Here is a 24,737-nt window from a genome sequence, read left to right as displayed (position 1 = left end):
CCTGCGTCGCCATGGTTACCACAGCCACCCCTCACCCGTTGCCATGGTTACCCCATCACACTCACACACTGCCATGGTCGCTGTGCTCCTCCATCACCCGTCGCCATGGTTACCCTGGTCCCATTCCCACTTTGCCGTGGTTGCTGTGGTCCCCACGTCCCTGTTACCATGGTTACCCCAGCACACACCCGTTGCCATGGTTACCGAGTGCACATCACCCATCACCACACTTACCCAGCTGCTCAGCCGTTGCCATGGTTACCCTGGTCCCTGTTTCTGCGTCGCCATGGTTACCACAGCCGCCCATCACCTGTTGCCATGGTCACTGTGCTCCTCCATCACACATTGCCATGGTAACCGTGTTCCTTGTTCCACGGTTGCCATGGTTACCCCATCACTCACCCGTTGCCAGGTTACCCTGGTCCCTCTTTCAGCATTGCCATGGTTACCAGAGTCCCCCCCCATCACACCCTTGCCCCCGTTGCCATGGTTACCATGGCCCAGCACATCCCTTTGTGGCTCCTGCCTGTTGCCATGGTGACCGTGCTCCATCACTTCCCTCTTGCCGTGGTTGCCCCATCCCAGGCCTGTTGCCATGGTTACAGCGGTCCAACCCATCCCCGTTGCCATGGTTACCGTGGTTGTGCCTGTTGCCATGGTTACTGTGACCCATTGCCATGGAAACTCCCACTCCACCTGTCACCATGGCAAGCATTGCCTTGTGGTGCCTGTTACCATGGTAACCAGGTAACCTGAGGCCGACCTCACCTGTTTCCATGGCAACCACGGCCCTGAATGCCACATTGCCATGGTAACCGTGTTACCCGGGTCGGGAATCATCCGTTGCTATGGTAACCTGGACCTGGAATAACCTGTTGCTGTGGTAACCGGGTAACCCAGGTCCTGAATGACCCGTTGCCATGGTAACTAGGTAAACCAGGTCTGGAATAATGTGTTGCCATGGTAACGGGTTAACCTGGGTTCTGACTGGTCCGTTGCCATGGTGACCGGGTAACCGGGGGGGGGGGGTGTGTGTGTGTGTCCTGTGCTGCCCGTTGCCATGGTAACCACGCGCTGCATTACCTGTTCCAATGGCAACCACGTCACCTGGCTCTGGAATAGCCCGTTGCCATGGCAACTGGGTCACCTGGGTCCTGACAGGTCCGTTGCCACGGTAACTGGGTGAGCCAGTTCTGGAATAGCCTGTTGCCATGGTAACCGGGTCACCTGGGTCCTGACTGGTCCCTTGCCCTGGTAACTGGTCCGTTGCCACGGTAACCGGGTGAGCCAGTTCTGGAATAGCCCATTGCCATGGTAACTGGGTCAGGTGGCTCCTGAACGACCCGTTGCCATGGTAACCAGGTAAACCAGGTTTGGAATAATGTGTTGCCATGGTAACGGGTTAACCTGGGTTTTGACTGGCCCGTTGCCATGGTGACCGGGTAACCCAGGTCCTGAATGGCCTGTTACCATGGCAACCGCTGCTCGTCACCATGGAAACCTTGGCCCAATGACCCCCCCGGGCCCCAGCGACCGCCTGGTGACCCCTGACCCCCAATGACCCCTGGGTGACCCCTCATGACCCCCATGTCCCCTGACCCCTGGGTGACCCCTGACCCCCAGTGACCCCAATGTCCCTTGACCCCCAGTGACCCCAGGTGACCCCTGTGTCCCCTGACCCCTGGGTGACCCCTGGGTGACCCCTGACCCCTGAGTAAACCCTGGGTGACCCCTGACCCCCGTGTGACCCCTGAGTCACCCCCGTGTTGCCCCCTGTCCCCAGCAAGGCTTCCTGAGCCGGCGCCTCAAGAGACCCCTGACCCCTGAGTGACCCCTGGGTGACCCCTGGGTGACCCCTGACCCTGTGTGACCCCTGTGTGACCCCTGACCCCTGGGTGACCCCCGAGTGACCCCTTACCCCGTGTGGCCCCTGTCCCCAGCAAGGCTTCCTGAGCCGGCGCCTCGTGACCCCTGACCCCTGAGTGACCCCTGTGTGACCCCTGAGTGACCCTTGGCCCCTGAGTGACCCCCCTGTGACCCCTGACCTATGGGTGACCCCTGAGTGACCCCTGGCCCCTGAGTGACCCCTGGGTGACCCCTGACCCCCATGTGACCCCTGAGTCACCCCCTGTCCCCAGTTGCCCCCTGTCCCCAGCAAGGCTTCCTGAGCCGGCGCCTCAAGAGACCCCTGACCCCTGAGTGACCCCGGGTGACTCCTGGGTGACCCCTGAGTGACCCCTGGGTGACCCCTGACCCTGTGTGACCCCTGGCCCCTGAGTGAACCCTGACCCCCGTGTGACCCCTGGGTGACCCCTGACCCCTGGGTGACCCCCGTGTGACCCCTTACCCCGTGTGCCCCCTGTCCCCAGCAAGGCTTCCTGAGCCGGCGCCTCGAGACCCCTGACCCCTGAGTGACCCCTGACCCCTGAGTAACCCCTGGGTGACCCCTGGGTGACCCCTGACCCCGTGTGACCCCTGGGTGACCCCTGGGTGACCCCTGACCCCCCGGGTGACCCCTGACCCCGTGTGCCCCCTGTCCCCAGCAAGGCTTCCTGAGCCGGCGCCTCAAGAGCTCCATCAAGCGCACCAAGAGCCAGCCCAAGCTGGACCGGACCAGCAGCTTCCGGCAGATCCTGCCGCGCTTCCGGAGCGCCGACCACGACAGGTGAGACACACCTGGGCACACCTGGGTACACCTGGGCACAGCTGGGTACACCTGGGCACACCTGAGATACACCTGGGGCATTGGGGATACACCTGGGTACACCTGGGATACACCTGGGGCAGCTTCCGGCAGATCCTGCCGCGCTTCCAGAGCGCCGACCACGACAGGTGAGACACACCTGGGCACACCTGGGCACACCTGGGCACACCTGAGATACACCTGGGGCATTGGGGATACACCTGGGTACACCTGGGATACACCTGGGGCAGCTTCCGGCAGATCCTGCCGCGCTTCCGGAGCGCTGACCACGACAGGTGAGACACACCTGGGCACACCTGGGTACACCTGGGTACACCTGGGCACTGCTGGGCACACCTGAGATACACCTGGGGCATTGGGGATACACCTGGGTACACCTCATACACCTCACACACCTGGGGCAGCTTCCGGCAGATCCTGCCGCGCTTCCGGAGCACCGACCACGACAGGTAAATACACCTGGGATACACCTGGGATACACCTGGGATACACCTGGGCACACCTGGGCACACCTGGGCACACCTGGGTACAGCTGAGATACCCCTCATACAGCTGGGGTACACCTGGGGCAGCTTCTGGCAGATCCTGCCGCGCTTCCGGAGTGCCAACCAGAACAGGTGAGACACACCTGGGCACACCTGGGTACACCTGGGTACACCTGGGTACACCTGGGATACAGCTGGGGTATTGGGGTACACCTGGGGCAGCTTCTGGCAGATCCTGCCGCGCTTCCGGAGCGCCGACCACAACAGGTGAGACACACCTGGGATACACCTGGGCACACCTGAGATACACCTGGGTACAGCTGGGTACACCTGGGGGCATTGGGGATACACCTGGGGTACACCTGGGACACACCTCATACACCTGGGGCAGCTTCTGGGAGATCCTGCCGCGCTTCCGGAGTGCTGACCACGACAGGTGAGACACACCTGGGTACACCTGGGTACACCTGGGCACACCTGGGTACACCTGGGATACAGCTGGGGTATTGGGGTACACCTGGGGCAGCTTCTGGCAGATCCTGCCGCGCTTCCGGAGCGCCGACCACAACAGGTGAGACACACCTGGGATACACCTGGGCACACCTGAGATACACCTGGGTACAGCTGGGTACACCTGGGGGCATTGGGGATACACCTGGGGTACACCTGGGACACACCTCATACACCTGGGACACACCTCATACACCTGGGCAGCTTCTGGGAGATCCTGCCGCGCTTCCGGAGTGCTGACCACGACAGGTGAGACACACCTGGGCACACCTGGGATACACCTGGGCACACCTGGGTACACCTGGGGCGTGGGGGATACACCTGGGATAGACCTGGGGCAGCTTCCGGCAGATCCTGCCGCGCTTCTGGAGCGCTGACCACGACAGGTGAGACACACCTGGGCACACCTGGGCACAGCTGGGCACACCTGAGATACACCTGGGTACACCTGGGTACACCTGAGATACACCTCATACAGCTGGGTACAGCTGGGGTACACCTGGGGCAGCTTCTGGCAGATCCTGCCGCGCTTCCGGAGTGCTGACCACAACAGGTGAGACACACCTGGGATACACCTGGGCACACCTGAGATACACCTGGGTACAGCTGGGTACACCTGGGGGCATTGGGGATACACCTGGGGATACACCTGGGACACACCTCACACACCTGGGACACACCTGGGACACACCTGGGACACACCTCACACACCTGGGACACACCTGGGACACCTGGGGACACACCTCACACAACCTGGGACACACTGGGACACACCTGGGACACACCTGGACACACCTGGGACACCACACACCACACACCTGGGACACACCTGGGACACACCGGGACACACCTCACACACCTGGACACACCTGGACACACCTGGACACACCTCACACACCTGGGACACACCTGGGACACACCTGGGACACACCTGGGACACACCTCACACACCTGGGACACACCTGGGACACACCTGGGACACACCTGGGACACACCTCACACACCTGGGACACACCTGGGACACACCTGGGACACACCTCACACACCTGGGACACACCTGGGACACACCTGGGACACACCTCACACACCTGGGGCAGGTTCCGGCAGATCCCGCCGCGCTTCCGCAGCGCCATGACAGGTAACCCCTAAACCTGGGGGCATGTGGGGCACACCTGGGCACACCTGGGCACACCTGGGCACACCTGGGCACACCTGGGTACAGCTGGGGCAGCTTCCGGCATATCCCGCCACACGTCTGGAGCGCTGACCACGACAGGTAACACACCTGGGCACACCTGGGCACACCTGGGGCATTGGGGATCCAGCTGGGTTCAGCTGGGACACACCTCATACACGTGGGGTACACCTGAGATACACCTGGGCACACCTGGGATACACCTGGGGGCATTGGAGATACACCTGGGATACACCTGGGCACACCTGGGATACACCGGGGGCATTGGAGATACACCTGGGGGCACCTGGGCACACCTGGGGGCACCTGGGGGCACCTGGGCACACCTGGGATACACCTGGGGCAGCTTCCGGCAGATCCTGCCGCGCTTCAGGAGCGCCAACCACGACAGGTGAGACACCTGGGGGCACCTGGGGGGCATTGGGGACTCACCTGGGCACACCTGGGACTCACCTGGGCACACCTGGGGGCATTGGGGACACACCTGGGGATGTTTGGGAGCAGCAGATCCTGTCCCCGTTCCACAGTGCTGACCCTGACAGGTAACCCCAAACACACCTGGGACACACCTGGGCACACCTGGGACACACCTGGGCACACCTGGGACACACCTGGGACACACCTGGGCACACCTGGGCCACCTGGGCACACCTGGGCACACCTGGGACACACCTGGGACACACCTGGGACACACCTGGGCACACCTGGGACACACCTGGGACACACCTGGGGACAGATGTGGGCATACCTGGGGACACCACAGGGACTCCTGAAGGCACCTGGGGTCACCTGGGCACACCTGGGGTCACCTGGGGACACACCTGGGGTCACCTGGGGACACACCTGGGGACACCGGGGGACACAGGGGGACACACCTGGGGACACACCTGAGGGAGTTTGGGGGCACCTGGGGACACCTGGAAACACACCTGGGACACACCTAGGAGACCCGGACACACCTGGGGACATCAGGGCACACCTGGGGACACCACGGGGGCATTTGGGGACATTTGGGGGCACTGGACCAGCAGCTCCCACAGCGCCGAGCGTGACAGGTACCGGCAACACCTGGGCACACCTGGGCACACCTGGGGGCACCTGGGGGCGCCCCGGGGGATTTGGGGGGGTCCCATCGGGTGGGGGCCCTGAGTTCTGCCAGGAACAGCCCCAAATCCCCCCAAAATTCCCCCAAATCCCCCCAAAATTCCCCAAACACCCCCAAATCCCCCCAAAAATTCCCAAATCCCCCCAAAATTCCCCAAATCCCCCCAAAATTCCCCCCAAAATTCTCCAAAATCCCCCCCAAAATCCCCTGAAAATCCCCCCAAAATTCCCCAAATCCCCCCAAAAGTTCCCCCCAAAATTCTCCAAAATTCCCCCCAAAATCCCCTGAAAATTCCCCCCAAATCCCCCCAAAATCCCCCCAAAATCCCAAAATGCCCCCCAAAATCCCAAATCCCCCCAAAATGTCCCCAAAATCCCCCAAATTCCCCAAACCCCAATATTCCCCAAAATCCCCCCAAATTTCCCCCCAAATCCCCTCAAATCTCACCAAATCATCTCGAATCTCCCAAAATCCCCCCAAAATCCCCTCCAATCCCCCCCAAATCTCCTCACACCCTCCCAAAATCCCCTCCCATGCTCCAGAATTCCCTCAAATCCCCCCAAATCCCCTCAAATTCCCCCCCAAAATCCCCCCCAAACCGTCAGAACCACCGCCGACCTCCCCAAATCTGCCAAAACCCCCCAAATCCCCCCAAATCTCCCTCCAATCCCCCCAAATCCCTTTCCAACCCCTCCAGCCTCCCCCAACAACCCCCCCCCAGACCCCCCCAGCTCCCCCAAATTCCCAAAATTCCCGAACCCCCCCTCCCCCCGACGCAGAGCTTGAAGTAATTGCGTTCTCACAAACTCCCCCAAATCCCCCCAGACTCCCCCCAAATCCCCCCCAGATCCCCCCCAGATCCCCCCCAGACCCCCCGGGTCCCCCCAAATTCCCGAAATTCCCGACCCCCCGCTGCAGGGCGCGGCTGATGCAGAGCTTGAAGGAGTTGCAGTGGAACAATCCCATTCCAACTCCCTAAATTACTCCCAAATCCCCCCAAATCCTCCCGGATCCCCCCAGACCCCCGGATCCCCCCGAATTCCCGAAATTCCCGACCCCCCGCTGCAGGGCACGGCTGATGCAGAGCTTGAAGGAGTCACACATGGAACCCAATCCTATTCCAACTCCCCAAATTGCCCCCAGATCCCCCCAAATCCTCCCCCGGATCCCCCCGAATTCCAGAAATTTCCCGACCCCCCGCTGCAGGGCACGGCTGATGCAGAGCTTGAAGGAGTCACACTCACACAAACTCCCCAAATACTGTCAACTCCCCAAATCCCCCTCAAATCCCCCCAAATCCCCCCCGGACCCCCCGGATCCCCCCAAATTCCCGAAATCCCGACCCCCGCGCAGGGCGCGGCGATGCAGAGCTTGAAGCAGTTGCAGTGGAACAATCCCATTCCAACTCCCTAAATTGCTCCCAAATCCCCCCAAATCCCCCCAAATCCCCCCGGATCCCCCCAGACCCCCCGGATCCCCCCGAATTCCCGAAATTCCCGACCCCCCGCTGCAGGGCACGGCTGATGCAGAGCTTGAAGGAGTCGCACTCTCTCAAACTCCCCAAATTCCATTCAAATCCCCCCCAAATCCCCCCCAGACCCCCCCGGACCCCCCGGATCCCCCCGAATTCCCGAAATTCCCGACCCCCCGCTGCAGGGCGCGGCTGATGCAGAGCTTTAAGGAGTCGCACTCGCACGAGTCGCTGCTGAGCCCCTCGAGCGCGGCCGAGGCGCTGGAGCTGAACCTGGACGAGGATTCCATCATCAAGGCCGTGCACAGCAGCATCCTGGGCCAGGAGTTCTGCTTCGAGGTGCGCCTTCCGGAACCTTCCGGGGGGTTCCGGGCGCCTCCCCGGGGCCTGGCTCACCTGGGCGGGGGCGGTGCCCGCAGGTGACGACGGCGTCGGGCACCAAATGTTTCGCCTGTCGGTCGGCGGCCGAGAGGGACAAATGGATCGAGAACCTGCAGCGCGCCGTGAAGCCCAACAAGGTGGGGGAGGGGAGGGGGAGGGGCTACTGGGGGGAGGGGCTACTGGGGGTGGGGGGTGGGCAACTGGTAGTGGGGGTGGGCAACTGGTCACGGGGGTGGGCAACTGGAGGTGGGGGTGGTCAGGGGGGTTTGATGGTCAACTGGTGTTCAATGGTCAGTTGGTCATGGGGATGGTCGATGGGTCATGGTGGGGGGTAACTGGTCATGAGGATGGGCAACTGGTCATGGGGGTGGGCAACTGGTCATGGGATGGGCAACTGGTCTGGGGGTGGGCAACTGGTCATGGGGGTGAGCAACTGGTCAGGGGAGTTGGGCAACTGGTCTGGAGGTGGGGAACTGCTCTGGGGGTGAGCAACTGGTCATGGGGATGGGCAACTGGTCATGGGGGTGAGCAACTGGTCGTGGGGGTGAGCAACTGGTCATGGGGGGAGCAACTGGTCAGGGGAGTTGGGCAACTGGTCTGGAGGTGGGGAACTGCTCTGGGGGTGAGCAACTGGTCATGGGGATGGGCAACTGGTCATGGGGGTGAGCAACTGGTCATGGGGATGGGCAACTGGTCATGGGGATGGGCAACTGGTCATGGGGATGGGCAACTGGTCGTGGGGGTGAGGCAACTGGTCATGGGGATGGGCAACTGGTCATGGGGATGGGCAACTGGTCATGGGGATGGGCAACTGGTCATGGGGGTGAGCAACTGGTCATGGGGATGGGCAACTGGTCATGGGGTGGAGCAACTGGTCATGGGGGTGGGCAACTGGTCATGGGGGTGGGCAACTGGTCATGGGGTGGGAAACTGGTCGATGGTGGGGAACTGGTCTGGGGTGTGAGCAACTGGTCATGGGGATGGGCAACTGGTCATGGGGGTGGGCAACGAGTCATGGGATGGGCAACTGGTCATGGGGGTGGGGAACTGGTCATGGGGGTGGGCAACTGACATGGTGGTGGGCAACTGGTCTGGGGGTGGGGAACTGGTCATGGGGGTGAGCAACTGGTCATGGGGGTGGGCAACTGGTCATGGAGATGGGCAACTGACATGGTATGGGCAACTGGTCATGGGGTGTAGACTGATCATGGGGGGGGACTGGTCATGGGGTGGGCAACTGGTCATGGGGGTGGGCACTGACAATGGTAGGGCAACTGGTCATGGGGGTGGGCAACTGGTCATGGGGGTGGGCAACTGGTCATGGGGGTGGAGAACTGATCATGGGGGTGGGCAACTGGTCAGGGGGGTGGGCAACTGGTCATGGGGGTGGGCAACTGACAATGGTGATGGGCAACTGGTCATGGGGGTGGAGAACTGGTCATGGGGGTGGGCAACTGGTCATGGGGTGGGCAACGAGTCATGGGGATGGGCAACTGGTCATGGGGGTGAGCAACTGGTCATGGGATGGGCAACGAGTCATGGGGATGGGCAACTGGTCGTGGGGGTGGGCAACTGGTCATGGGGATTGGAGTGGCCAATGGTGTTTGATGGTCAACTGGTGTTCAATGGTCAGTTGGTCTGTGGGTGGGCAACTGGTCACAGGGCCGGGCAACTGGTCATGGGGATGGTCATCTTGTTGTGGGGATTGGGGTGGCCAGAGGTGTTTGATGGTCATCTGGTTGTGGGGATGGTCAACTGGTCATGGGGACTGGGGTGGCCAATGGTGTTTGATGGTCAACTGGTGTTCAGTGGTTAGCTGGTTATGGGGAGGGTCGATGGGTCATGGGGGTGGTCAGCTGGTCTGGGGGTGGGCCACAGACAGTGGTGGGCAACTGGTCATGGGGATGGGCAACTGGTCATGGGGGTGGGGAACTGGTCATGGGATGGGCAACTGGTCATGGGGATTGGGGTGGCCAGTGGTGTTTGATGGTCAACTGGTGTTCAGTGGTCAGCTGGTCATGGGGGTGGGCTACTGGTGTTCAATGGTCAGCTGGTTATGGGGAGGGTCGATGGGTCATGGGGTGGTGCAACAGGTCATGGTGGTGGGCAACTGGTCATGGGGATGGGCACTGGGCAGTGGTGGGTCAACTGGTCATGTGGTGGGCAACTGGTCTGGGTGGTGGGCAACTGGTCAGTGGGGGGCAACTGGTCATGGGGGTGGGCAACTGGTCATTGGGGTGGGCAACTGGTCATGGGGGTGGGCAACTGGTCATGGGGGTGGGCAACTGGTCGTGGGGGTGGGCAACTGGTCATGGGGGTGGAAACTGGTCATGGGGGTGGTCAACTGGTCGTGGGGGTGGGCAACTGGTCATGGTGGTGGCAACTGTCATGGGGGTGGGAACTGGTCATGGGGTGGGCAACTGGTCATGGGGGATGGGCAACTGGTCATGGGGTGGGCAACTGGTCATGGGGGTGGGCAACTGGTCAGTGGGGGTGGGCAACTGGTCATGGGGTGGGCAGCTGGTAATGTGGGGATGGCGACAACTAGTCAGGCAATGGGAAGGGTGGGGAAATGGTCAGCTGGTGTTGATGATTAACTGGTCATGGGAGTGGTCAGCTGGGGGGGATGATCATGGTTGTGATGGTCAGCTGCTGTTTGATGGTCAGCTGGGGGGGATGGTCAGCTGGTGATGGGGGTGGTCACGGTGTCAGTGGTCAGCTGGTGATGGGGATGGTCATGGTGTCAGTGGTCAGCTGGTGATGGAAGTGGACATCTGATAGTGATGATCTGTTGGTGACAGAGGCGGTCAGCTGGTGGGGATGGTCAGCTGGTGTGGTTGGTCATCTGGTGCCGATGGTTAACTGGCGTTTGGTGGTAAACTGGTGGTGGTTGACTGGTAATGGAGGTGGTCAACTGCTATTGATGGTCAGCTGGTGTTGATGGTCAGCTGGTGTTTGATGGTCAGCTGGTGTTTGGTGATCAGCTGGTGTTGATGGTCAGCTGGTGTTTGATGGTCAGCTGGTGTTGATGGTCAGCTGGTGTTTGGTGATCAGCTGGTGTTGATGGTCAGCTGGTGTTGATGGTCAGCTGGTGTTGATGGTCAGCTGGTGTTTGGTGATCAGCTGGTGTTGATGGTCACCTGGTGTTGATGGTCACCTGGTGTTGATGGTCACCTGGTGTTTGATGGTCAGCTGGTGGTGGGGGTGTTTATGGTATTCACGGTCAAGTGTTGTCGATGGTCAGCTGGTGTTGACGGTCAGCTGGTGGGGCTGAAGATGGTCACCTGGTGTGGATGTCAGCTGGGATTAGGATGGTCAAGCAGTGATGAGCCCAGTCAGCTGGTGTTGGTGGTCACCTGCGCTTGATGGTCAGCTGGTGGGGATGAGAATGGTCAAGTGGTGTTGGTGGTCATCTGGTGGGAGTGGGGATGGCCCATGGGTGTTGATGTCAGCCGGGCTAGGGATGGTTAAGCAACAGTGATGAGCCTGGTCAGCTGGTGTTGATGGTCATCTGGGTGGTCAGTTGGAGGGGATGTTGATGGTCATCTGGTGTTGATGGTCATCTGGGTGGGCACTTGGAGGGGATGTTGATGGTCATCTGGTGTCAATGGTCAGCTGGTGTTGATGCCAGCTGGGCTAAGGATGCCCAAGCCACAGTGATGAGCCTGGTCAGCTGGTGTTGATGGTCAGCTGGTGTGGATGGTCAGCTGGTGTGGATGATCAGCTGGTGTGGATGGTCAGCTGGTGTGGATGGTCAGCTGGTGTGGATGGTCAGCTGGTGTGGATGGTCAGCTGGTGTGGATGGTCAGCTGGGGTGGATGGTCAGCTGGTGTGGATGGTCAGCTGGGGTTGATGGTCAGCTGGGGTTGATGGTCAGCTGGGGTTGATGGTCAGCTGGTGTTGATGGTCAGCTGGTGTTTGATGGTCACCTGGTGTTGATGGTCACTGGTGTTGATGGTCAGCTGGTGTTTGATGGTCACCTGGTGTTGATGGTCAGCTGGTGTTAACGATCACCTGGTGGCAGTGGGGATGGTCACCTGGCCTTGATGGTCACCTGGTGCTGAGGGTCAGCTGGTGTTAACGATCACTGGGTGGCAATGGTGTTGTTGGTCACCTGGTGTTAATGCCCATCTGGTGTTGATGGTCACCTGGTGCTGATTGTCAGCTGGTGTTAACGATCACCTGGTGGCAGTGGGGATGGTCACCTGGCCTTGATGGTTACCTGGTGTTAACGATCACCTGGTGGCAGTGGGGATGGTCACCTGGCCCTGATGGTCAGCTGGTGTTGATGGTCACCTGGTGTTGATGGTAACCTGGTATTAATGATCACCTGGTGGCAGTGGGGATGGTCACCTGGCCTTGATGGTCACCTGGTGTTAACGATCACCTGGTGGCAGTGGGGATGGTCACCTGGCCCTGATGGTCAGCTGGTGTTGATGGTCACCTGGCCTCGATGGTCACCTGGCCTCGATGGTCACCTGGCGTTAACGATCACTGGTGGCAGTGTGCATGGTCACCTGGCCCTGATGGTCAGCTGGTGTTGATGGTCACCTGGCCTTGATGGTCACCTGGCGTTAACCATCACCTGGTGGCAGTGGGGATGGTCACCTGGCCTCGATGGTCACCTGGTGTTAACGATCACCTGGTGGCAGTGGGGATGGTCACCTGGTGTTGATGGTTACCTGGTGTTAACAATCAGCTGGTGGCAGTGGGGATGGTCACCTGGCTCTGATCGTCACCTGGTGTTAATGCCCACCTGGTGGCAGTGGGGATGGTCACGTGGTGTTAACGATCACCTGGTGGCAGTGGGGATGGTCACCTGGCCTCGATGGTCACCTGGCATTAACTATCACCTGGTGGCAGTGGGGATAGTCACGTGGTGTTAACGATCACCTGGTGGCAGTAGGGATGGTCACCTGATGTTTATGATCACCTGGTGGCAGTGGGGATGGTCACCTGGCCTCGATGTCAGCCTTGCCGAGGACAGCCCGGCGTGGCTCCGAGCCGCTCCGGGGCGTCCCCCCTCTCCCGGTGCCCTGACCGCGGGGCGCCTGCGGGCGCCGACCCCCGCAGGACAACAGCCGGCGCGTGGACAACGTGCTGAAGCTGTGGGTGATCGAGGCGCGCGACCTGCCGCCCAAGAAGCGCTACTACTGCGAGCTGTGCCTGGACGACATGCTGTACGCGCGCACCACCAGCAAGGCCCGCACCGACAACGTCTTCTGGGGCGAGCACTTCGAGTTCAACAACCTGCCCGCCGTGCGCACCATCCGCCTGCACCTCTACAAGGACACCGACAAGAAGAGGAAGAAGGACAAGAGCAACTACGTGGGCATGGTGAGCATCCCCATCGCCAGCGTCACCGGGCGGCACTTCGCCGAGCAGTGGTACCCGCTGAGCCAGCCCAGCGGCAGCAAGAGCAAGGCCGGGTGCCCGGCGCTGCGGGTCAAGAGCCGCTTCCAGACCATGAGCATCCTGCCCATGGAGCTCTACAAGGAGTTTGCCGAGTACGTCACCAACAACTACCGCATGCTCTGCGCCGTGCTGGAGCCCGTGCTCAGCGTCAAGAGCAAGGAGGAGGTGGCCTGCGCGCTGGTGCACATCCTGCAGAGCACCGGCAAGGCCAAGGTGGGACGGCAGGGCTGGGAGGGTGGGAGCAGGGTGGTGGGAGCTTGGGAGGGTTGGGGCGGGGTGGATGGGTGAGGGATGGATGGATGGATGGATGGATGGATGGATGGATGGATGGATGGATGGAGGGATGGATGGATGGATGGGGATGGAGGGATGGATGGATGGATGGATGGATGGATGGATGGCTGGATGGATGGATGGCTGGATGATGGATGGATGGATGGATGCTGGCTGGCTGGCTGATGCTGGCTGGCTGGGCTGGCTGGCTGGCTGGTGCTTGATGGCTGTGCTGGCTGGCTGGCTGGCTGGCTGGCTGGCTGCTGGCTGGCTGCTGGCTGGCTGGCTGGCTGGCTGGCTGGCTGGGGCTGGCTGCTGGCTGGCTGGCTGGCTGGCTGGCTGGCTGTGCTGGCTGGCTGGCTGCTGGCTGGCTGGCTGCTGGCTGGCTGGCTGGCTGGCTGGCTGGCTGGCTGCTGGCTGGCTGGCTGGGCTGGCTGGCTGGCTGCTGGCTGGCTGGCTGGCTGGCTGGCTGGCTGGCTGGCTGGCTGGCTGGCTGGCTGGCTGGCTGGCTGGCTGGCTGGCTGCTGGCTGGCTGGCTGCTGGCTGGCTGGCTGGCTGGCTGGCTGGCTGGCTGGCTGCTGGCTGGCTGGCTGGCTGGCTGGCTGGCTGGCTGGCTGGCTGGCTGGCTGGCTGGCTGGCTGGCTGGCTGGCTGGCTGGCTGGCTGGCTGGCTGGCTGGCTGGCTGGCTGGCTGCGGCTGGCTGGCTGGCTGGCTCGCTGGCTGGCTGGCTGGCTGGCTGGCTGGCTGGCTGGCTGGCTGGCTGGCTGCTGGCTGGCTGGCTGGCTGGCTGGCTGGCTGGCTGGCTGGCTGGCTGGCTGGCTGGCTGCTGGCTGGCTGGCTGGCTGGCTGGCTGGGCTGGCTGGCTGGCTGGCTGGCTGCTGGCTGGCTGGCTGGCTGGCTGGCTGGCTGGCTGGCTGGGCTGGCTGGCTGCTGGCTGGGGCTGGCTGGCTGCGCTGGCTGGCTGTCTGGCTGGCTGGCTGGATGGGGCTGGCTGGCTGGCTGGCTGGCTGCTGGGCTGGCTGTGGGGCTGGCTGGCTGGCTGCTGGCTGCTGCTGGATGGCTGGCTGGCGGAGCTGGCTGGCGGCTGGCTGGCGGGCTGGCTGGCTGGCTGGCTGGCTGGCTGGCTGGCTGGCATGGCTGGCTGGCTGGCTGGCTGGCTGGCTGGATGGATGGATGATGGATGGATGGGGATGGATGGATGGATGGATGGATGGAGGGATGGAGATGGGACAGAGGGACGTCTGGCTCCGGGCCACACTGACGGTTGTGGGCAGGACTTCCTGTCGGACATGGCCATGACGGAGGTGGATCGTTTCATGGACCGGGAGCACCTGATCTTCCGGGAGAACACCTTGGCCACCAAAGCCATCGAGGAGTACCTGAAGCTCATCGGCCAGAAATACCTCAAGGACGCCATTGGTGAGTGCCAGCAGCACTGGGGGAGTCGGCAGGGGCGTGGTCTCCTTGGCAGGGTGTGGTGGGGTGGGTGGTCCCACTCATGGCCCTGAGATGGTTGGGCGGTGTCATCTCATGGCCATGTGATCATTGGATGGTCCCCATTCATGGCCATGACGTGGTGGGGTGGCCCCTTGTTGTGGTCATGAGATGCTTGAGTGGTCCCCACCCATGGCTATGAGGTCATTGGATGGTGCCCCCTCACGGCTGAGTTCCATCACCATCATCATTGGATGATGGCCACTCATGGCCATGTTCCATCACCCTGAGAGCATTGGGTGTTCATCACTCATGGCCATGCTCCATCACTACCATCATGAGACCATTGAGTTGTTCTCACTCATGGCCATGTTCCATCACCACTATCATGAGATCTTTGGGTGTTCATCTCTCATGGCCATGTTCCATCACCACTATCATGAGATCTTTGGGTGTTCATCACTCATGGCCATGTTCCATCCCCACCATCACCACTATCATGAGATCTTTGGGTGGTCCCTACTCATGGCCTTGTTCCATCCCCACCATCGTGAGATCTTTGGGTGTTCATCACTCATGGCCATGTTCCATCCCCACCATCATGAGATCTTTGGGCGGTCCCCACTCATGGCCATGTTCCATCCCCACCATCATGAGAACATTGGGTGGTTCTCACTCATGGCCAGGTTCCATCCCCACCATCACCATGAGGTCTTTGGGTGGTCCCCACTCATGGCCATGTTCCATCACCACCATCAGAAGACCTTTGGGTGGTCCCCACTCATGGCCATGTTCCATCCCCACCATCATGAGATCTTTGGGTGTTCATCACTCATGGCCATGTTCCATCACCACCATCATGAGATCTTTGGGTGGTTCTCACTCATGGCCATGTTCCATCACCACCATCATGAGACCATTGGGTGTTCTTCACTCATGGCCATGCTCCATCACCACCATCATGAGACCATTGGATGTTCTTCACTCATGACCATGTTCCATCACCACCATCATGAGACCATTGGGTGTTCTCACTCATGGCCATGTTCCATCACCACCATCATGAGATTGTTGGATTGTCTCTTCTCATGGCCATGACGTGGTTGGGTGGACCCTACTCATGGCCATGACATTGTTTGGGGTCCCACACACGACCAGATTCCATCACCACCATCATGAGATGGTTGGGTTGTCCCTTGTCACATCCACAAGATATTTGGGTGGTCTCTACTCATGGCTGTGATATGGTTGGGTGGGCTCTTGTGGTCATGAGATGGTTGGGAGGTCCCTGCTCACAGCCTGGTTCCATCACCACCATCATGAGATGGTTGGGTTGTCCCTTCTCATGGCCAGGAGATCATTGGGTGGTCTCTTTCCATGGTTGGGTGGTCCCTACCCACAATCAAGTTCCATTACTGTCATCAATGAGATGGTTGAGTGGTCTCTCCCTGCTCAGGGTCCTGACATGGTTGGGTGGCCCCTTCTTGTGGTCATGAGGTCGTTGGGTGGTCCCCACTCATAGCCAGGTTCCATCACCACCATCGTGAGATTGTTGGGTTGTTCCTTCTCATGGCCATGAGATCACTGGGTGGTCCCAGGTTCCATTACCATCATCATGAGATCTTGGGTCATCCCCACTCATATCGACGTTCTATCACCACCATCATGAGATCGTTGGGTGGTCCGCACTCATGGCCAGGTTCTATCACCACTATCATGAGATCGTTGGGTGGTCACTTTTCATGGCCATGAAAGGGTTGGCTCCCTTCCAGCGGTCATGACATGGTTGGGTGGTCCCCACTGAGGCCCAGGTTCCATTACCACCATCAGGAGATTGTTGGGTGGCCCCCACTCATGGCCATGAAATCATTAGGTGGTCCCTTCTTATGACCATGAGATCATTGGGTGGTCAGTTTTCATGGCCATGATATGGTTGGGTGGTCTCTGTCATGGCTATTAGGTCATTGGGTGGTCCCTACTCAAGGCCATGTTCCATCCCCACCATCAGCAGATCTTTGGGTGGTCCCTTCTCACATCAATGACACAGCTGGGTGGTCCCCACTCATGGCCATTATGTCATTGGGTGGTCCTCACTCATGGCCATTAGGTCATTGGGTGGTCCCCACTCATGGCCATTAGGTCATTGGGTGGTCCCCACTCATGGCCATTAGGTCATTGGGTGGTCCTCACTCATGGCCATTAGGTCATTGGGTGGTCCTCACTCATGGCCATTAGGTCATTGGGTGGTCCTCACTCATGGCCATGTTCCATCACCACCCTCAGGAGATCTTTGGGTGGTCCCCATTCATGGCCATCACATTGTTGTGTGGTCACTGAGGCCAGGTTGCCATTCAGGTCATTGTGGGGTGCCCTCACTAATGGCCATTGAAAATCATGGGATGGTCCCTAAGGTCATTGGGTGGGTCCCACTCCAGGCCATGTTCCATCCCCACCATCAGGAGAACTTTGGGTGGTCCCTTCTCACATCAATGACACAGTCATGGCGTTATGTCATTGGGTGGTCCTCACTCAGGCCCAACTCATGGCCATTATGATGGGTGGTCCTCATCATGGCTCATAGGCCAGGTTCCTCCATGATGGCCATAGGTCATTGGGTGGTCCTCACTCATGGCCATTAGGTCATTGGGTGGTCCTCACTCATGGCCATGTTCCATCACCACCCTCAGGAGATCTTTGGGTGGTCCCACTCATGGCCATCACATTGTTGTGTGGTCACTGTCATGGCCGTTAGGTCATTGGGTGGTCCTCACTCATGGCCATGAAATCATTGGATGGTCCCCACTCCTGGCCATGTTCCATCACCACCATCAGGAGACATTTGGGTGGTCCCCCCTCATGGCCATGTTCCATCACCATGAGATCTTTGGGTGTTCATCACTCATGGCCAGGTTCCATCACCATGAGATCTTTGGGTGGTCCCCACCCATGGCCATGTTCCATCACCATGAGATCTTTGGGTGTTCATCACTCATGGCCATGATCCATCCCCACCATCGTGAGATCTTTGGGTGGTTCTCACTCATGGCCATGCTCCATCACCATGAGAGCATTGGGTGGTTCTCACTCATGGCCATGTTCCATCACCATGAGATCTTTGGGTGTTCATCACTCATGGCCATGTTCCATCACCATGAGATCTTTGGGTGGTCCCTACTCATGGCCTTGTTCCATCCCACCATTGTGAGATCTTTGGGTGTTCATCACTCATGGCCATGTTCCATCACCACCATCATGAGATCTTTGGGCGGTCCCCACTCATGGCCATGTTCCATCCCCACCATCAGGAGATCTTTGGGTGTTCATCACTCACGGCTATGTTCCATCACCATCAGGAGACCATTGGGCGGTCCCCACTCATGGCCATGTTCCATCACCATGAGACCATTGGGTGGTTCTCACTCATGGCCATGCTCCGTCCCCACCATCACCATGAGATCTTTGGGTGGTCCCCACTCATGGCCTTGCTCCATCACCACCATCAGGAGACCATTGGGCGGTCCCCACTCATGGCCATGTTCCATCACCATGAGAGCATTGGGCGGTCCTCACTCATGGCCATGCTCCATCCCCACCATCATGAGATCTTTGGGTGGTCCCCACTCACGGCCAGGTTCCATCACCATGAGATCTTTGGATGGTCCCCACTCATGGCCATGTTCCATCACCACCATCACCATGAGAGCATTGGGTGGTCCCCACTCATGGCCATGCTCCATCACCACCATCATGAGATCTTTGGGTGGTCCCTTCCCCCCTCCATGACACAGTCCTGTCTCTTCTCCCCCCACCCCTTGGTGTCCCCCTGGTGTCCCCGCGGTTCCCCCTGCCCGCGCCGTGCCGCAGGCGAGTTCATCCGCGCTCTCTACGAGTCGGAGGAGAACTGCGAGGTGGACCCCATGAAGTGCTCGGCCTCCACGCTGGCCGACCACCAGGCCAACCTGCGCATGTGCTGCGAGCTGGCGCTCTGCAAGGTGGTCAACTCCCACTGGTGAGTGCGGGGACGCGGCGGGGACACCCCGGGGACGTCCCAGGGTGACGCCGGGTGACGCCGAGTGACGCCGGGTGACGCCGTGTGCAGCGTGTTCCCACGGGAGCTGAAGGAGGTGTTCGCCTCGTGGCGGCTGCGCTGCGCCGAGCGCGGGCGCGAGGACATCGCCGACCGCCTGATCAGCGCCTCGCTCTTCCTGCGCTTCCTGTGCCCCGCCGTGATGTCCCCCAGCCTCTTCGGCCTCATGCAGGAGTACCCCGACGAGCAGACGGCGCGGACGCTGACCCTCATCGCCAAGGTCATCCAGAACTTGGCCAACTTCACCAAGTGAGGGCGGCAGCGGCGGGGGGGGCAGGGAGGGGTGGGGGTGGGGGTGGGGCGGGGGGATGGGCGGAGATGGATGGGTGGGGACCATCGGGTGGGTGATGGCCGTGGTTGATGGTGAGGATGGTGGTGGGTCATGATGGATCACAAGTGATGATGGATGACAGGTGATGATGGATGGATGATGGATGATGGATGATGATGGATGATGGATGATGATGGATGATGGATGACAGGTGATGATGGATGGATGACGGATGGTGGATGGATGATGGATGATGATGGATGATGGATGACAGGTGATGATGGATGATGGATGGTGGATGGATGATGGATGATGATGGATGATGGATGGATGGTGGATGGATGATGGATGATGATGGATGATGGATGAGGATGGAGTGGATGAGGTGATGATGGATGGATGGATGGATGGATGGATGGATGGATGGATGGTGGATGGATGATGGATGAGGTGGATGGATGGATGGATGGATGGATGGATGGAGGATGGTGGATGGATGGATGGATGGAGGATGGATGGATGGATGGATGGGGATGGATGGATGGATGGATGGATGGATGGATGGATGGGGATGGATGGATGGAGGATGGATGGATGGATGGATGATGGATGGATGATGGATGGATGGATGGAGGATGGATGGATGGATGGATGGATGGATGGATGGATGGATGGATGGATGGTGATGGATGGATGGATGGATGGAGGATGGATGGATGAGGATGGATGGGATGGAGGATGGATGATGGATGGATAATGGATGGTGGATGGATGATGACAATGGATGATGATGGATGACAGATGACGATGGATGATGGATTATGATGGGTGATAGCAGTGGTTGATGATGATGATGATGGATGGTGGGTCATGAAGGATCACAGATGATGATTGAAGGTGGATGATGATGGATGATGGATGATGGATGATGGGTTCTGATGGGTGATAGCAGTGGTTGATGATGAGCATGATGGATGGCGGGCCATGATGAATCACAGGTGATGATGGATGATTGATGATGATGGGTGATGGATGACAGGTGATGATGATGGATGATGGATGACAGGTGATGATGATGGATGATGCTGAGGGTGGTCTCAGGTGCTGAGAATGGATGATGGATGATGGTGATGATGGATGGATGATGGATGGTGACAATAGATGGTGATGGATGGATGATGGATGATGATGGATGATGATGGATGATGATGGATGATGGGTAATAACAGTCGTTAATGATGATGATGGATGGTGGGTCATGATGGATCACAGGTGATGATGGATGATGGATGATGATGGATTATGATGGGTGATAACAGTCGTTAATGATGATGATGATGGATGGATGATGGATGATGGATGACAAATGATGATTGATGATAGGTGATGACTGATGATGGATGACAGGTGATGATGATGGATGATGGATTATGATGGGTGATAACAGTCGTTAATGATGATGATGATGGATGGATGATGGATGATGATGGATGATGATGGATGATGGGTAATAACAGTCGTTAATGATGATGATGGATGGTGGGTCATGATGGATCACAGGTGATGGATGGATGATGGATGATGGATGATGATGGATTATGATGGGTGATAACAGTCGTTAATGATGATGATGATGGATGGATGATGGATGATGGATGACAAATGATGATGGATGATGGGTGATGACGGATGATGGATGACAGGTGATGATGATGGATGATGGATTATGATGAGTGATAGCAGTGGTTGATGGTGATGATGTTGGATGGTGGGTCATGAAGGATCACAGGTGATGGTGGAAGGTGGATGATGATGGATGACAGGTGATAATGGATGATGCTGAGGGTCGTCTCAGGTGCTGAGGATGGTTGATGGATGACAGGCGATGATGCATGGATGATGGATGGTGACAATGGATGATGGATGATGATGGATGATGATGGGTGATAGCAGTGGTTGATGATGATGATGGATGATAGATGATGGATGATGGATGACAGGTGATGATGGATGATAACAGTGGCCGATGATGATGATGGATGATGGATGATGGATGATGGATGACAGGGGAAGATGGATGATGGATGATAGATGATGGATGATGGATGACAAATGATGATGGATGATGGGTGATGGATGGATGATGGATGACAGGTGATGATGATGGATGATGGATGATGGTGGATGATAACAATGGTTGATGATGATGATGATGGATGGTGGGTCATGATGGATCACAGGTGATGGATGGATGATGGATGATGAAAATGGATGATGATGAATGATGGGTTATGATGGGTGATAACAGTTGTTAATGATGATGAGGATGATGGATGGTGGGTCATGATTGATCACAGATGATGATGGAAGGTGGATGATGATGGATGACAGGTGATGATGGATGATGATGGGTGATGGATGACAGGTGATGATGGATGATGCTGAGGGTGGTCTCAGGTGCTGAGAAGGGATGATGGATCACAGGTGATGATGGATGGATGATGGATGGTGACAATAGATGATGATGGATGATGGATTATGATGGGTGATAACTGGTTGATGATGATGATGATGATGATGGATGTTGGGTCCTGATGAATCACAGGTGATGATGGATGATGGATGATGCATGATGATGGATGATGGGTGATCACAGTGGTTGATGATGAGGATGATGGGTTGGTGGGTCATGATGGATCACAGATGATGATGGAAGGTGGATGAAGATGGATGATGATGGATGATGGATTATGATGGGTGATAACTGTCGTTAATGATGATGATGGATGATGGATGATGGATGATGGATGACAAATGATGATGGATGATGGGTGATGATGGATGATGGATGACAGGTGATGATGATGGATGATCGATGACGATGGATGATAACAATGGTTGATGATGAGGATGATGGATGGTGGGTCATGATGGTTTGCAGATGATGATGGAAGGTGGATGAAGATGGATGATGGCTGGCAATGGATGATGGATGACAGGTGATGATGATGGATGATAACAATGGTTGATGATGAGGATGATGGATGGTGGGTCATGATGGTTTGCAGATGATGATGGAAGGTGGATGAAGATGGATGATGGCTGGCAATGGATGATGGATGACAGGTGATGATGATGGATGATAACAATGGTTGATGATGAGGATGATGGATGGTGGGTCATGATGGTTTACAGATGATGATGGAAGGTGGATGAAGATGGATGATGGCTGGCAATGGATGATGGATGACAGGTGATGATGGTTTATGATGGATGGTGACAATGGATGATGATGGATGCTGGATGATGATGGGTGATCACAGTGGTTGATGATGATGATGGATGATGGATGCTGATGGATGAGAGATGATGGATGGACAGTGGATGGTGACAATGGATGATGATGGATGGATGGATGGATGGATGGATGGATGGATGGATGGATGGATGGATGGATGGATGATGCATGATAACAGGGGTTGATGATGATGATGATGGATGGTGGATGGTGACTGTGGATGATGATGATGGATGACAGATGATGATGGATGGATGAATGGGGAGTATGGATGATGATGATGATGATGATGATGATGATGACAATGGATGACAGATAACCATGGATGACAGATGATGATGGATGATAATGGTGGATGATGATGGATGATAATGGAAGATGACAATGGATGAAGGATGATGATGGATGGATGACAGGTGATCATGGATGGATGGATGAGGATGATGATGACAATTGATGACAACAGATGATGATGGATGGTGGATGATGATGGATGAAGGATGACAATGGATGAAGGATGATGATGGATGACAGATGATGATGATGGATGACAAATGAGACATGATGATGATGGTGATGATGATGATGATGACGATGGTGGTGGATGATGATTGAAGATTACAGTGGATGAAGGTTGATGATGAATGGATTATGGTTGATGACGATGGATGAAGGATGATGATGGATGATGGATGATGATGGGTGATGACAGTGGATGAAGGATGATGGATGGATGGATGGATGGATGGATGGATGACAGATGATTGTGGATGGATGATGGATGAGGATGATGATGGATGATGACAATGGATGAAGGATGATGATGGATGGATGGATGAGGATGATGATGACAGTGGATGACAGCAGATGATGATGGATGGTGGATGATGGATGATGGTTGATGATGGATGATGGTTGATGATGAAGGATGGTTGATGATGGATGATGGTTGATGATGATGGATGGATGGAATGGATGGATGGACGAGGATGATGGATGGATGGATGATGGAGGATGACGATGGAAGGATGGATGGTTGATGGATGATGATGGAGGATGGAGGATGGATGATGATGGATGATGGATGGATGACAGGTGATCTTGGATGGATGGATGAATGAGGATGATGATGACAATGGATGACAACAGATGATGGATGATGGATGATGATGATGGAGGATGGCAATGGATGGAGGATGATGATGGATGAAGGATGATGGTTGATGATGATGGTGACGATGGATGACAATGATGATGATGGATGAAGGATGATGATGGTTGATGATGGATGATGGTTGATGATGGATGACGATGGATGATGATGGATGAAGGATGATGATGGAGGATGACGATGGATGAAGGATGATGGTTGATGATGATGGTGACGATGGATGATGATGGATGAAGGATGATGAAGGATGATGAAGGATGATGATGGTTGATGATGGATGATGGTTGATGATGATGATGATGACGATGGATGAAGGATGATGGTTGATGATGATGGTGACGATGGATGATGATGGATGAAGGATGATGATGGTGATGATGGATGATGGATGATGATGGATGAAGGATGATGAAGGATGATGGATGATGATGGTTGATGATGGATGATGGTTGATGATGATGATGATGATGGATGATGATGGATGAAGGATGATGAAGGATGATGATGGTTGATGATGGATGATGGTTGATGATGATGAGATGGATGAGGGATGATGGTTGATGATGGATGATGGTTGATGATGATGATGATGATGATGGATGAAGGATGATGGTTGATGATGATGGTGACGATGGATGATGATGGATGAAGGATGATGATGGTTGATGATGATGGTTGATTTTGATAATGACGATGGATGATGGATGATGATGGTTGATGGTGAGGATGACAATGGATGAAGGATGACGATGGAGGATGACGATGGATGATGGATGATGAAGGATGATGATGGTTGATGATGGTTGATTTTGATAATGACGATGGATGATGGATGATGATGGTTGATGGTGAGGATGACAATGGATGAAGGATGATGATGGAGGATGACGATGGATGATGGATGATGAAGGATGATGATGGTTGATGATGATGGTTG

The 24,737-nt window shown here is 56.9% G+C and overlaps 1 protein-coding gene across 1 annotated transcript in view; it reads left to right on the top strand.

Moving 5' to 3' along the window:
* The first annotated feature begins 2,543 nt into the window (after positions 1–2,543).
* SYNGAP1 (synaptic Ras GTPase activating protein 1) overlaps positions 2,544–24,737 on the top strand; it is a 40,885-nt gene continuing 18,691 nt past the window's right edge. Inside the window, exons 1-8 of the mRNA XM_050984850.1 lie at positions 2,544–2,665; positions 5,839–5,949; positions 7,656–7,809; positions 7,890–7,988; positions 12,925–13,479; positions 14,814–14,958; positions 18,838–18,982; positions 19,073–19,309. Of these exons, the coding sequence (XP_050840807.1) occupies positions 7,666–7,809; positions 7,890–7,988; positions 12,925–13,479; positions 14,814–14,958; positions 18,838–18,982; positions 19,073–19,309 (1,325 nt within the window). The 5' untranslated portion in view covers positions 2,544–2,665; positions 5,839–5,949; positions 7,656–7,665. The remainder of the gene's footprint in view (positions 2,666–5,838; positions 5,950–7,655; positions 7,810–7,889; positions 7,989–12,924; positions 13,480–14,813; positions 14,959–18,837; positions 18,983–19,072; positions 19,310–24,737) is intronic.

Source organism: Serinus canaria, chromosome 25 (assembly GCF_022539315.1).
Source record: "Serinus canaria isolate serCan28SL12 chromosome 25, serCan2020, whole genome shotgun sequence".
In the NCBI taxonomy this organism is placed as follows: Eukaryota; Metazoa; Chordata; class Aves; order Passeriformes; family Fringillidae; genus Serinus; species Serinus canaria.
The sequence above is the reverse complement of the archived record's forward strand: the minus strand, read 5'-3'. Positions and strand labels throughout refer to the sequence as shown.